General features: G+C 44.2%; 1 protein-coding gene and 1 pseudogene across 3 annotated transcripts in view; both read right to left on the minus strand.

Moving 5' to 3' along the window:
- Positions 1–1004: 1004 nt before the first annotated feature.
- On the minus strand, positions 1005–2043 carry LOC101638315 (annotated as a pseudogene).
- A 7257-nt stretch (positions 2044–9300) lies between these two features.
- The window catches only part of FBH1 (F-box DNA helicase 1), a 54501-nt gene continuing 49832 nt past the window's right edge, over positions 9301–13969 (minus strand). For all 3 annotated transcript variants that reach the window (XM_045285607.1, XM_004712621.2, XM_045285606.1), the window contains 2 exons: positions 10343–10474; positions 9301–9806 (listed from right to left, as the gene is read on the minus strand). In XM_045285607.1, the coding sequence (XP_045141542.1) occupies positions 9636–9806; positions 10343–10474 (303 nt within the window). In that variant the 3' untranslated portion in view covers positions 9301–9635. The remainder of the gene's footprint in view (positions 9807–10342; positions 10475–13969) is intronic.

Consider the following 13969-nt stretch of genomic DNA (forward strand, 5'->3'; position numbering starts at 1 on the left):
GTACAGGGCACATAATAAATGTTAGTTGCATAGCTTCCATCAGCAAACTACCTCATGAGATCTATGTATATATTGGCCAATCAGGTACTGGTCGCTGTCTACTTCACTCTTTCCTTCTTGAAAGAATTCCAATAAGGTTTCAATATTTTACTCGTTTTATTTTAAATGCTGTTAATTACAGCATTTGAAAGGGGGTCTAATTCCACACAAAATGCAAGACTCTAAAAGGTACCCATGAAACGGCTAAAAAATAAGTTGAGTGGTCAATACACCATAGGTCCAATGGCGATTCTGGGGGTTGTCACCGTGTGATTACAGTCACCTAGAACCTTCCCAGTTTGCACTCTGATGCAAAGGCACCAGACTACAACTTGACAGGGAGTTGAAAGTCCTGAATTATTGGCTTCATCACACTCACCTTCTCTGCCCCAAAATGGCACACACACATACACACACACACACACCAGCTACCACACCCTGCAGAGTACTTTTGGTGTGAAGGGATGGACTGGGGTGGAAACAGGTCTGACGATCAGTCTACAAAAGCCCCTTTCAGATGGGTTTGCCCACACCATCCAGCAAGGAGCGCCCCCACCCCACCCCGGCCCCCGTTCGGGTTAGCAACGCAAGGTTCAATTCTCAGGAAGTCACAATTTCATTCGTGACTCACTGTGAATTTACAAAGTGCCTACACATGCTCCGCTTCCACTTGCAGCCATTTGTAGCTCAAAGGGAAACCTGGCATCTCTAGAAGGGGGCCATAAAGTCCAGCCCCCTTCCCCGCCCCCAAAGTCTGTAGTTGAAAGACCTTTTAGGGAGCTGGGTTTCTTCTGTACCTCGGAAAAGGGAACACATTAAACTGAATCAACTGTCACCTGGACGTCTAAGGTGATATTGAGCAATACTTGCTTCCCAGGTATACACACAACACTAGAAGGTACACTAGAATTCTGAAGGTAGCTATGCTGCAAAACAGTTTAAAATTACATGATCGTAGTTTTCATTTATGCTTGAAATTCCAGTCCTAGACCAAGCTCATGGCCACCGGCATTGACATTCTTGCCTGCCATCCAGCGGAGCAGACAGCGTCCATTGTCACTTTGATGCCTGGCTTTAGGGTCTGAGTGTATTCTAAGTCCATCAGGCTGGAGTTGTTCACTTTTGCCAAAAGCAGCCTTCAGGGCCAATCTGATACTTGGCTGCTATTCCCAGTCATCCGGGTGAGACTGTCAGCTGTCTCCAATTTCTTGTTCACCTTCTGGTAAGTGGAGCCGCCAAACTCTGTCCCATCGTTCACATTAGCGTGAAGCTGGAATTCATCCGTCTTGTAGCCAGCCGCAAAGTTGTTCTGGGCCACTCAGGACTAAAGTCTCAGAGTTCATTTGGCAGCCAGCCAGCCAGCCCTTGTAACCCAGCAACAAAGCTACCCCCCACCCCACCCATGGAAGGCCGGCAATATAAAAATCCACATTGCAGGTCAGGTTGATGTGCTCCTGCTTGTACCCCGTCTTGATCTTGGTGGTCTTCTTCCCAGTGCTTGGGGAGATGAGTTGAAGGTCAGCTTCAGTGTGCCTGTAAGCTGGTCTTTCACGGTGACCTCGGTGCGACTTGTCCGTGTTCCACTTCTCTGTGAATGTCAGCCCATCCTCGGTCCACCAGTACTTGGTGTCCAAACTGCCCGTCACTCTGGTAGTCTGAGGGTTGGCTGGGCCAGAGTTGGTAAATTCCAGTCCATTCTCAGATTGTGTTTCCAAATAAAGTTTTATCAGGGCAGAGCCATAACCCGTGGGTGAAGGCATCCCCGGCAGCATTGCCAAGGTCAATGTGCGTGGGAGGCACAGCTATCGTCCTCTCTGAGGCAGGAGCAGCCGGCTTGGTGACGGTGACGGCATGGGCTGCAACACAGAGGAACTGAATGACGAGAAACCCCACTCTTTGGGTATTTATTTTCTTCCACACAACATGTGCATCAAAAGAAGCTTGATCCCAAGGTCCATGGGGGTGGGGGGAGGAATATTCCAAGTCATTCTCCTTGCTAGCCATTGGCTTAGAAAAAGATGCACTCACTGCCAAGAAGGCCGTTGGACTCATGGAGAAACTACAGGATGGAGTAGAACTTCCACTTTAGATTTCGTTTTATCGAGATCTACTTCAGAATCATATCATTTGGAAACCCCATAAGGGAACCAGTCTTTAACTTAAACACTTCTTTGGACTTAAAGCTGAAATTCCATCCTGGTATGAGAAGCAGGGGCCTGACATGTCCAGGTTATGTCATAGATTTGGAAGTCAGTGGACTATGGTTCAAATCTCTTGCTTTTGAGGTTGTCCCATAATGGGAAACTTAAGACTACCACATACCGTATATACTCGAGTATAAGCTGACCCAAATATCAGCCGAGGCACTTAATTTTACCACAAAAGCTGCATTAAAAATGTACTAAAAACTCAGCTTATACACGCGTATATACAGGACTTCTTTTTTCATACCTTCTTTACTTTTTGTGACATGTCTTAGTCCTGCAGACATAATTGGCCTTAGGGAAATGAATGTGATCGAAAATTTTGCCTTGTATCTAGCTCTCATTGCTTTTTTAAAAGTGTTCAGTTGCTTAAAAATTTTAACCTGTGTCAAGTAATAATTCCATTTTAGTCTAAAAAGCTTTCTTATGTATATTTTCCCCCTTTCTCAATAGTACCTTAAAATCAACACTGTTGACTAGATTAATGATACTATTATTAGAATAACCAAATGTCTCATGAAAATTACTTATTTTTCAACAAGCTGATAATGCTACCTCTAATGTGGCCCACGGATATAAACTTTAGATATACAAGTAGACTGTGAGAGATCACTTAATCATAAGCCCAAATCCAAGAACAATTAGCTCGTGCCATGTGGCTACGTTTCCCTCATCACGTGAACACTGAAAATGAGTGCTATAGCAAAGTGTAGTGAAGAAATCTGATGGTGCCCAGCTCTCAGAAAAGAACCGCTTCTGGGGTCTTAAAGCTTATCTTAATGGACACTGGGCCGCCACTCAAGTACTCCCTCAATGCAAGAACACTTTGTTCTATTAAACTGGCATTCCATGATGCTCACCTTCCTGACCTGATCGCTGAAGACAAAGCGGGTGTATTAGCAAATGTGGTGAAGAAAGCTGATGGTGCCAGGCTATCAAAAGATATAGCATCTGGGTTCTTAAAGGCTTGAGATAAACAAGTGGCCATCTAGCTAAGAAGCAACAAAGTCCACATGGAAGAAGCACACCGGCCTGTGCGATCACGAGGTGGCGGTAGGATCCAGTATTAGGCACCAAAGAACAAAAAAATTATATTGTGAATGAGGGGGAGTGCAGAATGGGGACCCAAAGCCCATCTGTAGGCAACTGTACAGCCCCTTACAGAAGGGCTGCTGGGAGGAGAAGAGCCAGTCAGGGTGCAGTATAGCACTGATGAACCATACAACTTTCCTCTAGTTCTTTAATGCTTCCTTCCCCCACTATCATGATCCCAATTCTACCTTACAAATCTGGCTAGACCAGAGGATGTACACTGGTACAGATAAGAGCTGGAAACACAGGGAATCCAGGACAGATAACCCCCTCAGAACCAATAATGAGAGTAGCAATACCAGGAGGGTAAGGGGAAGGTGGAGGAAAAAGGGGGAACCGATCACAATGATCCGTCCCCAGGGGGCAGACAACAGAAAAGTGAGTGAAGGGAGACATCGGACAGTGTAAAACATGAAAAAATAATAATAAGTTATAAAGTATCAAGAGTTCTTGAGGAAGGGGAAAAATGAGCTGATACCAAAGGCTAAAGTAGAAAGAAAATGTTTTGAGAATGATGATGGCAATATATGTGCAAATGTACTTGACACCATGGCTGTATGTATGGATTGTGATAAGAGATGTACGAGCCCCCAGTAAAATGATTGTTTTTAAAAAAAACATATCTTAAAACTAGCAGCTATCTAAGTGGGGTATCAGGTAAGTTCACATGAAAGGAGTGCACCAACCCATGTGACTCAAGAATTGTAAATAATAAATCCAAGCCCAGAGGAGGGGTTTACATTAAGGTTTAAAATTAAGACTCCAGAACTGCATGTTGGATGTGTAATGGTATGTACTCAGGTAAGCAGTTAGGCATTTAAGTCTGAAGCAGTTTCTCTCCACATAGTATACCTCTCAAACCAGGTCACCAGAGACATTAATTAACATGATTGGTGGTGAGGAATAAGAAGAAAAATTACTGGGCTCTCCTGGGGAATCTGTAAATATGGAGACCAGGGGGAAAATGTGTCTGCTCCAAATGCTACGAAAGCCCTTGGGACCTGAGAAAAGTGGAAAGTAAGGTCTGGAAGTTCCTGGGTGGTCCAAAGGGCTAACACATTTGACTGTAACAGTTACAACAGTGGTTTCAAATCGCTGACCTTGCATTTAGTCATGCAGCACATAACCCACTATGCCACCAGGGTTCCTATATCTAGACTGCTAGAGGCGGGGCAAATGCGCATCAACTGAGAGGCTGGTATTCAATTTCAGCTGGGTTAATGTTGCCCAACAACCCGATGATTTTCATCAGCTTCCACATCACTCTTGTGGTGGTTACATAATCTGTTGTCAATTTGAGAAGGGGTGGGGTTTAGCCTGTCAATCAGGTTGCAGCTTGATGACCTCATTTGGAAGTGCTATGGAGATAAATAGTTCGCTGGAGGTGGAACACACACACACTCCCTGCAAGACTTTCCTTCGGGTAAAACACATGGAGCTACCCTAGAGCCCTGGAGCTGGAGGAGCCGTGTGTAGACCCACGCCAATGCCAATGCTGAGATGCTTCCACTGCCACTGGATCCACAAGACTTTCCACCCACTGGCCTGTGATCTTCCTGCATTCAGCATCATTGCCTGTGTTGCATGAGTCTGAAGAGGATTTTATAGACTGGTATCAGACATATGGGCTAATATCGGACTTACAGACTTGATCTGGACTGGGTTGGGATATTTTCTCAATATTCAATTGCTCTTGTCTATAAAGCTCTTTCTTATACACGAGTGTCTATGAATTTGTTTCTCTAGTCTACCCGAACTAACACAACTCTTTTGTATGCCAGCTTCAAACTTTTAGGTCTCTCTGGATGATTTTGTTTCTAACTTCACAAGAGAAATAAAATTATTGACCTCTTGCAATCAGCACCTATTCTTGCCTCCTTCCTATCTCAAATCCAAATACCACCCACAACAGCCACTCCTGCCCCCATATTCAGTCTACTCTCTCTTCCTTTGTATTTTCCACTCAATGTTTATTTAAAAAAACAAAAACCAAACACACTGCCATTGAGTTGATGTCGACTCACAGTGACTGTAAGAGAGGGTAGAACTGCTCCTGAGTTTCTGAGACTGTCACTGTTACGGGAGGAGAGAGCCTTATCTTTATCCTGCACTCAGAATGCTCAAATCGTTTACATTTAAAAGGAATCGTTCTTCCCTTAACAATTTCTTGAGCATAGGAGATCTGGATAATTAGCAGATTGTAGGCTTAGGGATGAATACATAGAAAAGTAAGCAAATGAAAATGCAACCAACCAACCACCCAACCCACCGAGAAAAGCAATTACAACTTCTTCAATTAACAATAGGCTGGGGGGGAAATAAAGAAGACAATAGGTTGTATAGTTCAGAATAAACAAATTAACAAGGCAAAAACCAAAACCAATTAATCATTTACTACCTAGCTCAGTTGTATATTATAGTGTTCCCATATTCTTAATAACATCAGCATTATATACCGGGAGGATGAGAAATTATGTGGTGGAAGAAGGTGAGTTACACTCGGCTTCTACAATAGGAAATCAGGTATAAGGCCTGAAACTGAAAGTAGAAATCAGTATGAGAGACATGGAGATAAATGTCAAAACAATCAGCCAAAAGCTTGAAAAAATAATATTTTCCCTTGGCAAGGGGGAGGAGGGGAGGTACGATGCCTTTGGGCAGGCACCTTATAGAACTACTGGCTCAACCATGTGTCTAGCATAAACCTTGAAAACGGAGTGGAAATAGAAACAATGACGCATGGCATGTAGACCAGTCTTAAATCAGTCTGGGAGAGCTAAAGTGGTAGTTAACAGATGGCAGCAGAGCCTGGAGGTGAGTGCACGAGGGAGTTGATGGGCTTCCTAGCCCACAGAGCAAGGCAGCTACATCCACTCTTGACATGTGAGAGCTGAGCTGGAGGAAGAGGCTCCAGCTCAGCTCAGGCTGGAGGCTTGCTGGTAGAGTGGTGTGCCTCCAGACATCTGCTGACAGAGGGAAAGGGTTTTGTTAACACTTGCCCAATGAGGGCAGAAGCCAGATCAGCTGGTTGAAGAGTCAAGTGGCTAAGGTGCTAAAATCCAGGAGAGTCCTGCCAGCGTCAAGGCAAAGTAGCTGTCCTAACTTGAGAACTGTATCCCGAGTTGTTCCTGAACTGTGAGCTTACTTCCCTCATAAATTCCTGAATTTTGAGTATGGCCCGTTGAGTTCTGTGTGTCCATTGCAATGCATTACCAAACCCAGCAGAGGAAGAGATTCCAGTTGAGGTGTGTCTGACCCCCAACTCACAGGAATCAGCTTTTGGAAAGTCCGGTGTGGTCAGACACAACCATGCCAGTTGTACAAGCCTAGTGATTGCTTTGTCTAGGTTTAGAATTTTAAATGACTTACCTATACACTCGAGTATAAGCCGAGTTTTTCAGCATTTTTCATGTCGTTTTGGTAGTAAAATTCGGTGCCTCGGCGGTTATTTGGGTCAGCTTAAACTTGAGTACATATGGTATCCTCCATTTCTAAGTTCTGGCTGCAAAGAGGAGCCCTGGTGGAAGAGTGGTTTTAAGCATTTGGCCGCTAACTCAAAGGTCAGTGATTCAAAGGGCTTTGAGATGTGGCAGTACTGGGAACCCTGTGGGGTAATGATACTGTTCTGTCCTTCTGGATCGCCAAGTAAAAATTAACTCCATAGCAATGGGTTTGGTTTGGTGTTACTTCCACTACTGCTGTTGAATAATCTACAGACATTTGGATTCCTGTTCGAAACTACCAGTTATTCAGAGGGAGAAAGAGGAGACTTTCTACTCACCCAAAGAGTTAACCTAGGAACCTACAGGGGAAGTTCTACCCTGTGCCATAGGGCTATGAGTTATGACCCTGTATTTATTAATGGCAACTTGTAGGATCTTTATTTCTAGTGTTCTAAAAAGGTCACTATAATATTTTCAGAATAGGTTTCTTTTCATCCATTTTGCTGGCTATTTCAGTTACGGGTAATTTTCATATTTGTTTAACTTCCCAGTTCATTTTCTTTCTTGAAACTCCTTTATTATTTAGATGCTTTAACTTACGTTGGCTTGCTGTTTCTTATTTGGTCTTTGTTTTTAATTCTACTTTCTGGATGTTTCTCAATTTAATCTTCCAACAATTCTGTTCTTTAACTTCTCTGCTTTTAAATTAGTCTCCAATCTTTTTTAAAAAATATCAACCATGGTATTTTATGGATGCATAATCTTATCCTCTGAATACATTTTTTTTTTAAACGTTTTCTCCAAGGTGATCTTTCCTGATAGTTTTAACAGGCAAGCTTCACAGGGAAGACCTTTTTTTAAATTATTATTCTTTTTAAAAAATTTTTTTTCTCCCTTCTTCCACCCCCTCCCCGGGGGTAAGACTCTTTTCAAATGCTTGGTGATCTAAGCTTCATTGCCCTGGCCCTCTTTTGCCTGCATTATTGTACACATACTCTAGCCACAGACTCACGTCTCTTTCCCCCCAAGCATTTCCTATCTCTGTTATATAAGTACTTTAAATGTCATGGAATGACAGTATTTTGGCTGACCTGTTACTATCATCTTAGTAAAAAACAAAAATTGAAACATTTATGCCTTGAAGACAAACTGATGTAAAATCTTCAAAATACTATGAATTTGTAACACTTCTACTGCAAGGATTTTTAATTCAGATACTTTCAAAACATAAGCATTTATTTTTTATATGAGTATCTCTGCATTGCTTCTCTATTTGAAATATGCCAAAGATTTTATTTCACTAATTTTTAAAACATGGTTAACACTTAAAAAATAAAATAGACACATTAATTCCTATAATCTGGTATTTAAAAAAAAAAAAAGGGCACTAACATTTTCCTCTGGTAGTGCCATCCCACAAGAAACTTTTCACCTCAAACTGTAATCACTTACTAAATTGCAGTCTTTAGTAATTTAGCCAGGAGCCAGTTTGAACCCTGCATATATAGCGTATCTTGCATAGTATGTACCAGATCCTTAATCAAATTCCCTTTCAGTAAATCAATAGGTTTGACTGAACTATGGAATATCTGTATTAACTCCTAATAAAATGGTTGGGGGGGGGGGTAGATAAGTAAAACAAACACACACGTGCACAAAATAGCTTCCCTATTCACAAAAAGATTTCCAGAAAACATGATCATAGTTCCGATTGCCACTTTTCTCAGAATTCTTCTAAAGGACACTGAATACTATGATTAATCCAAATTGAACAACTTTTTCCTTTCTCTTTTATCTTGTTATCTGTATGTGTTAGATAAGGCTAGGCAAGGAATATTGTTTAGGTAAATGGAAAAAAACTTTTTTTTTCCCATGAAAGTAGCCCCACTCTGCCTGCAGGCCCAATGCTGGGTTGTCCTCAATATACAAAGACTACGTTGCAATCATACCTTCCCAGGCAGCCCTAGCCCACTCTATACATCCGCATCCAACATCACCCTGCTTGCTCACCTGACCCACATCCTAAGCTCCTCGAGTGTTAGAATGTGACAGGAACATGATGAGGTCCATTCTGGGGCTATGAGACAAAAAGTGGTGAATTTAATGGGCTAGCATCAAAGGCAGGGTGGATGCCATGTCCACTCCTCCATCCGCCATCAGGAACCCCTAAAGTGCTATACCGCAATACTGTCAAACTACCAGGTCCACGGACATCTAAGCGATAACCTCCCATTGGTGGCTTCTTCAGAAGTAGCTTTATTACATCATCCCAGCATCCCCAGGCACAGTACCAGCTCCCCATTCCCCATCGCTCACCTACCTTGTAGGAATTACATTGTCTCGGTTCACATAGTGTACCCTGAGGCTCATGACCCTCCATGATGAAAAAAAACACACCTTATTTTTGATACTCAAAGTATCACCCTAGAGATTAAGTCTCATGCTGTTGGTGTGTCGTGTGAACAGCATCGAGAGAAGGGATAAAGAAGGAAGCTCAGAAACAACAGAGCTAGAGCCGGGTGTTACACAGAGGTGTGCCAGTACTATAATGTCTGTTTAATTGTAATAAAAGTTTAAATACATAAATTTTTTTCTTTATTAAAAAAAAACCAAACAAACATTTCCCACTTGCCCAACCCGATGCATAGGAGGAGGGACAGATGGAAACTGGCTACTTGTAGGGGTGTTGGAGAAATGGCAGATCCAACTCTGGTTGGTTTCTTCTTCCATAAAAATGCTCTAGATGAATTCTGAGTCTCAGGTGAATGAGAATCTGCCCCACACTGGCTTGCTTTCGGTCCGTGGAGCCCACAGCAAGGCCTTTTGTACCAGGGAGAAGAGTGTGCTCATCTTGGCTTCAGAAGACAAGGAAGAGCAGGGCTTCGTGTCTGGGCAGCACTATGTGTTCCACGGTGCGTTCCATGGCGTGCACCTGCTCCGGGGAGGCTGTCAGGAAGGCCAAAGGCCCGATTCTCTGTTCCGCACAGGAGTGGCACAGGTGGCCACCCTTGTTTTCCTTCCTGTTGCTCTGCAGTGATGGATAAAGGGGGAAAGACGTTCCATCAAGAGGCTGTGAGTGAGCAGTCATGGCTGCCAGGGGACCATGCATTCTGAACCGGATGTTTTCAGGCTGTGCAAGGCCTCTGAGTGAACACTTCTCAGGGCACCTTGATCTAAGGGAAGCGCAACTCTGTTGTTACATTCCCTCAGCACAGGAACCAGAACTTATCAAGTGAAGGCAGAGAGAATCTAGAAAAGCTTAATTGGGGCCCCCAGGTAAGCAGCTCTCCTTTTATCTGTCTGGTCACAACCCAGCCTTATCATAAGGCCTTAGCACGCCAGTCCAAACTGCAAAACCCAGCCCTTGATACACAAAGAGATCTTACCTCTCTCATGCCTCACAGATTAAAGACCTCTAATACAACTCCAAGGGATCCACCAACAAATTTCTCTTTCGTCTCCCTCACCCATGGTCCACATGGCCATACAGCTCACATGCAACAAAGCACAAAGGACTGACTTAAGCTCTACATAAGGTGTGAGTTGCTTCGGCAAGCCACGTACGTAAGTGATGGGGAGCTTCTTCATTGTGAGCACGGTATCGACAGGAATGGGATTGTTGCACTGTCCCACACAGCAGCGAACCACTCCTGTTTTTAAGACATCACTTGTCAGCTCTGCTTGCAAGAAGTACTCCTGAGAAGGAAAGAGGGAGAAAGAATAATCGCAATTCTCCTGGGGGCTCTAGTAGCCAAGGAGCACTAAAGCACTTGTTAGACACAATGAGGAAAGTCTGGACTCCTCGGTTTTCCTGTTAAGTTCACCCAAAGGGAAAAACATCTAAAACCGTCTATAAACACCTTGGCAAAAGAGCTCGTTTGGGTTTTTGTTTTGTTTTAAAGAGGTGTAATGGACAAACTACAATGGGTACTTATGGTTTTCTCATGCTGATCAGTCCTAAACTGAATAATAACCTAAAAATTACATTATATATATTCAATTTTACAGCACAAGTAGGCTGAAACAACCGGTACCCTGCCGGTGAGTCCATTCTGACTCGGAGTAAACCTCGGGAACAGAGCAGAAGTGTTCCAGAGGTTTCCACGGCTGGGTGTCATGAGGGAAGCAGGGCGGTTGGTGGGTTTGAACCATCAACCTTTCAAATGGCAGCTGAGCACTTTAACCAAATGACGTAGAAGGTCTTACCCAAATCATCCCTGAATACTGTCTTCCCAAGCCTTCAGCTACACTACAGAGCAAATTATGTACCGTGTATACTCATGTATAAGCCGAGTTTTTCAGCACATTTTCAACACTGTTTTGTGGTAAAATTAGGTGCCACGGCTGATATTCGGGTCAGCTTATACTCGAGTATATACGGTAACTTCTTTAAGCTTCAGTTTCTTTGTTTGTAAAATGCAGTTAAAACACCAAGTCTAACTCATAGTTCACAGCATGGTTTCATACCCTAAAGTATTAGCCTCACTCCACAGGGTCCTCGGCATCATTTTGGTGTGGCTGCGCATAGCGCTGCTAACCACAAGGTCAGCAGTCTGAATCCACTGGCTGCTTCTCGAGAGAAAGACGAGCTTCCTATTGCTGTAAAGTGTTAGTCTCAGAAACTCAGAGGGGCAGTTCTACCCTGTCCTCCAGGCTTGCTGTGAGTCAGTAACAATTCAGTGACAGTGAGTGTGGTGAGTTTTGGTCTTCTGAGCCAGAGGAGCCTTGGTGATGCAATTGATGAAAGCACTCGGGGGCTCCGTGGGAGAAAGAAGGGGTAAGCACCCAGAAAGACTGACGACCTTTGAAACGCTACGGTGCCAATCCACTCTGTCCTAAAGAATCACTATTGGTCAGAATCGGCTCAGCACCAGTGGGTTGGGGGTTTAGGCTTTTCTGAGCAAAAGCTGGTTAGCCATTTCATAAACAAAATGTCCCCAGATTTATTTTGTCCTGGGCTGTGGTAAAGAAAAAGGGGAACTTGCCCCTCATGCAAAGTCTCTCAGACTTATAAACATCTGTTCATATGCCTGGACACGCGATCTCCAGGGTTTCCTCAGTGAACTGTAAGTACCCCTGTGGGAAAGCTGGTGTTTCCGTCCCGGGCGGGCCCAAGCAGAAGGGAAGTATTTCTCACAGTTATGTATTTTCTCTAAGGGTAAAGCACATTTTCCCAGTATAGTGCACACACACTAACCAACTGATACGCTCCAATGAAGTCTGAAAAGCTTGTCTGACTCTCACAGGAAACTGGGGGGACGCCACAACCTCTGGGAAAACCTGGCAATGTCTAGAAAGTCACACGTGCATCTACCCTTTACCCAGAAATTCTACTTCAAGGAACGGACCCCAAGGATGCACTGCCAGAAGCGCACAATGACTGGTGCGTTAGGTTGTGCCGTGCAGCAGAATCACTAAAAGCAAAAGACGAGCAAGCAGTAATGCCAGTGTGAGAGGGGCCGCATAAACCGTGGCACGGCCGACCCCAGTGGGACACCAGCAGGCCGTAAGGGGAGTGGGGAAGCGTTCTGTAACTGATACAGAATGGATTCCCTGTTTGAAAACCGGCCGGGGTGACGCCTTCATGACTCTCTCTGTAATGTATTTAAGCCACTGGGTTCTATGGTACGTGAGTGAGATGTCATTACAGCGGCTAAGACAAGCAGGGCTCCTGGTGAGGGACAAATGCAAGGGACAGAGTAGTTACAATGCTGATTTTTGTGGAAAAGGAAACTAAGCGCGCACACACATATTTACTAATATTTGTAAAAATACTGGAGGATAAATTAAAAACTAAAATGTGAAGATAGCTACGGCAGTGGGGTGGCGTGGAAGAGAACAGCCTAAAGAAGGTAAAGTGGAACAGCTCTGAAAACACCCGTTTCACTGTGGGAATATACACTATGTTTCACATATTAAAAAAGAGATAAAGTAAAAAAACATCTCTGTTGGGATTGTTAGCAAATAACTATATCTCAGTGTGTATCCACTTGATGATAAAACCACAGGAGTGGTGGGAGACTTTGCAATATGACACTTTGATTAGTGGGAACACTTAGGGCAGATTAAATTCTACTCAGTCAATTGCAATAACTTAAAAACTATTACCATATATACTCGTGTATACGCCTAGTTTCCCAGCACATTTGTAATGCAGTTTTTGTGGTAAAATTAGGTGCCTCCTAAAGGACAAGTCCAACATGAGTCCGCTGAGGTAAGCTCGCAAAATCCACAAGGGGTGCAGGGAAGAAGCCACTGCATACAAACATTCCTGGGGTGAGGTCCAGGTAATATGGCAGGGGCCAGACTAAACCCAGGGATACATATGGTAGCCAACTAAAGAGGAGGGGGCAAAAAATACGACATGGGTAGCCGGGGGAACAGGGCACTAACCCACCCAAGGGGAGGGTGTTGTTTATCTCCACAGGGAAAGAGGGACCAGACTTCAACCCAGTGCTCCAAGACAAGAACACAACACACTGGCATGGAGCAGGGAACCCTTAATTGAGGCCTGAGGGGCGGGCCCCATAACCAACTAAGTGGACAGCACCCCTTCACCCCCCCCACACCACACACACACACACATACACGCACTGAAGCTACAGCTCAAGGAGAGGTACATGTCTGATCAGAGCACACAAGAGCAAACAAGGGGAGGGGGGGAAGAGTGAAGCACATCGTGGCCCACCAAGCCCCGAGAACAATATTTCTGCTCAGAGCAGCCAATCACAGAGAGGACCACAGGGCTGGCCTCATCACGAGACACGACGTTCCTCACTGACCCCTAGCACCACAGGGAACAACACTGGACACATGGTGAGAATTGTGCCCGCCCTGACCCCACCACACTGAGACGAGACGCTGAGGGTGTGCAACAAAGCAGCAAGGGGGGCAAAGCAATGAAGTCCCCAGGGAACACCAAACATAGACTGTGGGGCCAGGGCGTGACGCCCTATCAGACTCGACTGAAAAACACTTGTAACGGACAGCAAACAGACCCTGAACTATTTATAGGCTTTTCTTATTTTGTTGTTGTTGTTGTTGTTGTTGTAGCTATTGTTTCATTCTCTATTGTTGCTTTATTTTGCTCAGTCTTGTGTTTGTGCATATTGTTGTCTCTGCATGTCTATCTGGATAAGATAGGTGGGGTAAACAAGCTGGAAAGGAGAACAACAGGAAGGCAGTTCTGGG

The sequence above is a fragment of the Echinops telfairi genome, unplaced genomic scaffold (assembly GCF_000313985.2).
Source record: "Echinops telfairi isolate 266 unplaced genomic scaffold, ASM31398v2 ScPeMD7_7473;HRSCAF=8511, whole genome shotgun sequence".
NCBI lineage: Eukaryota > Metazoa > Chordata > Mammalia > Afrosoricida > Tenrecidae > Echinops > Echinops telfairi.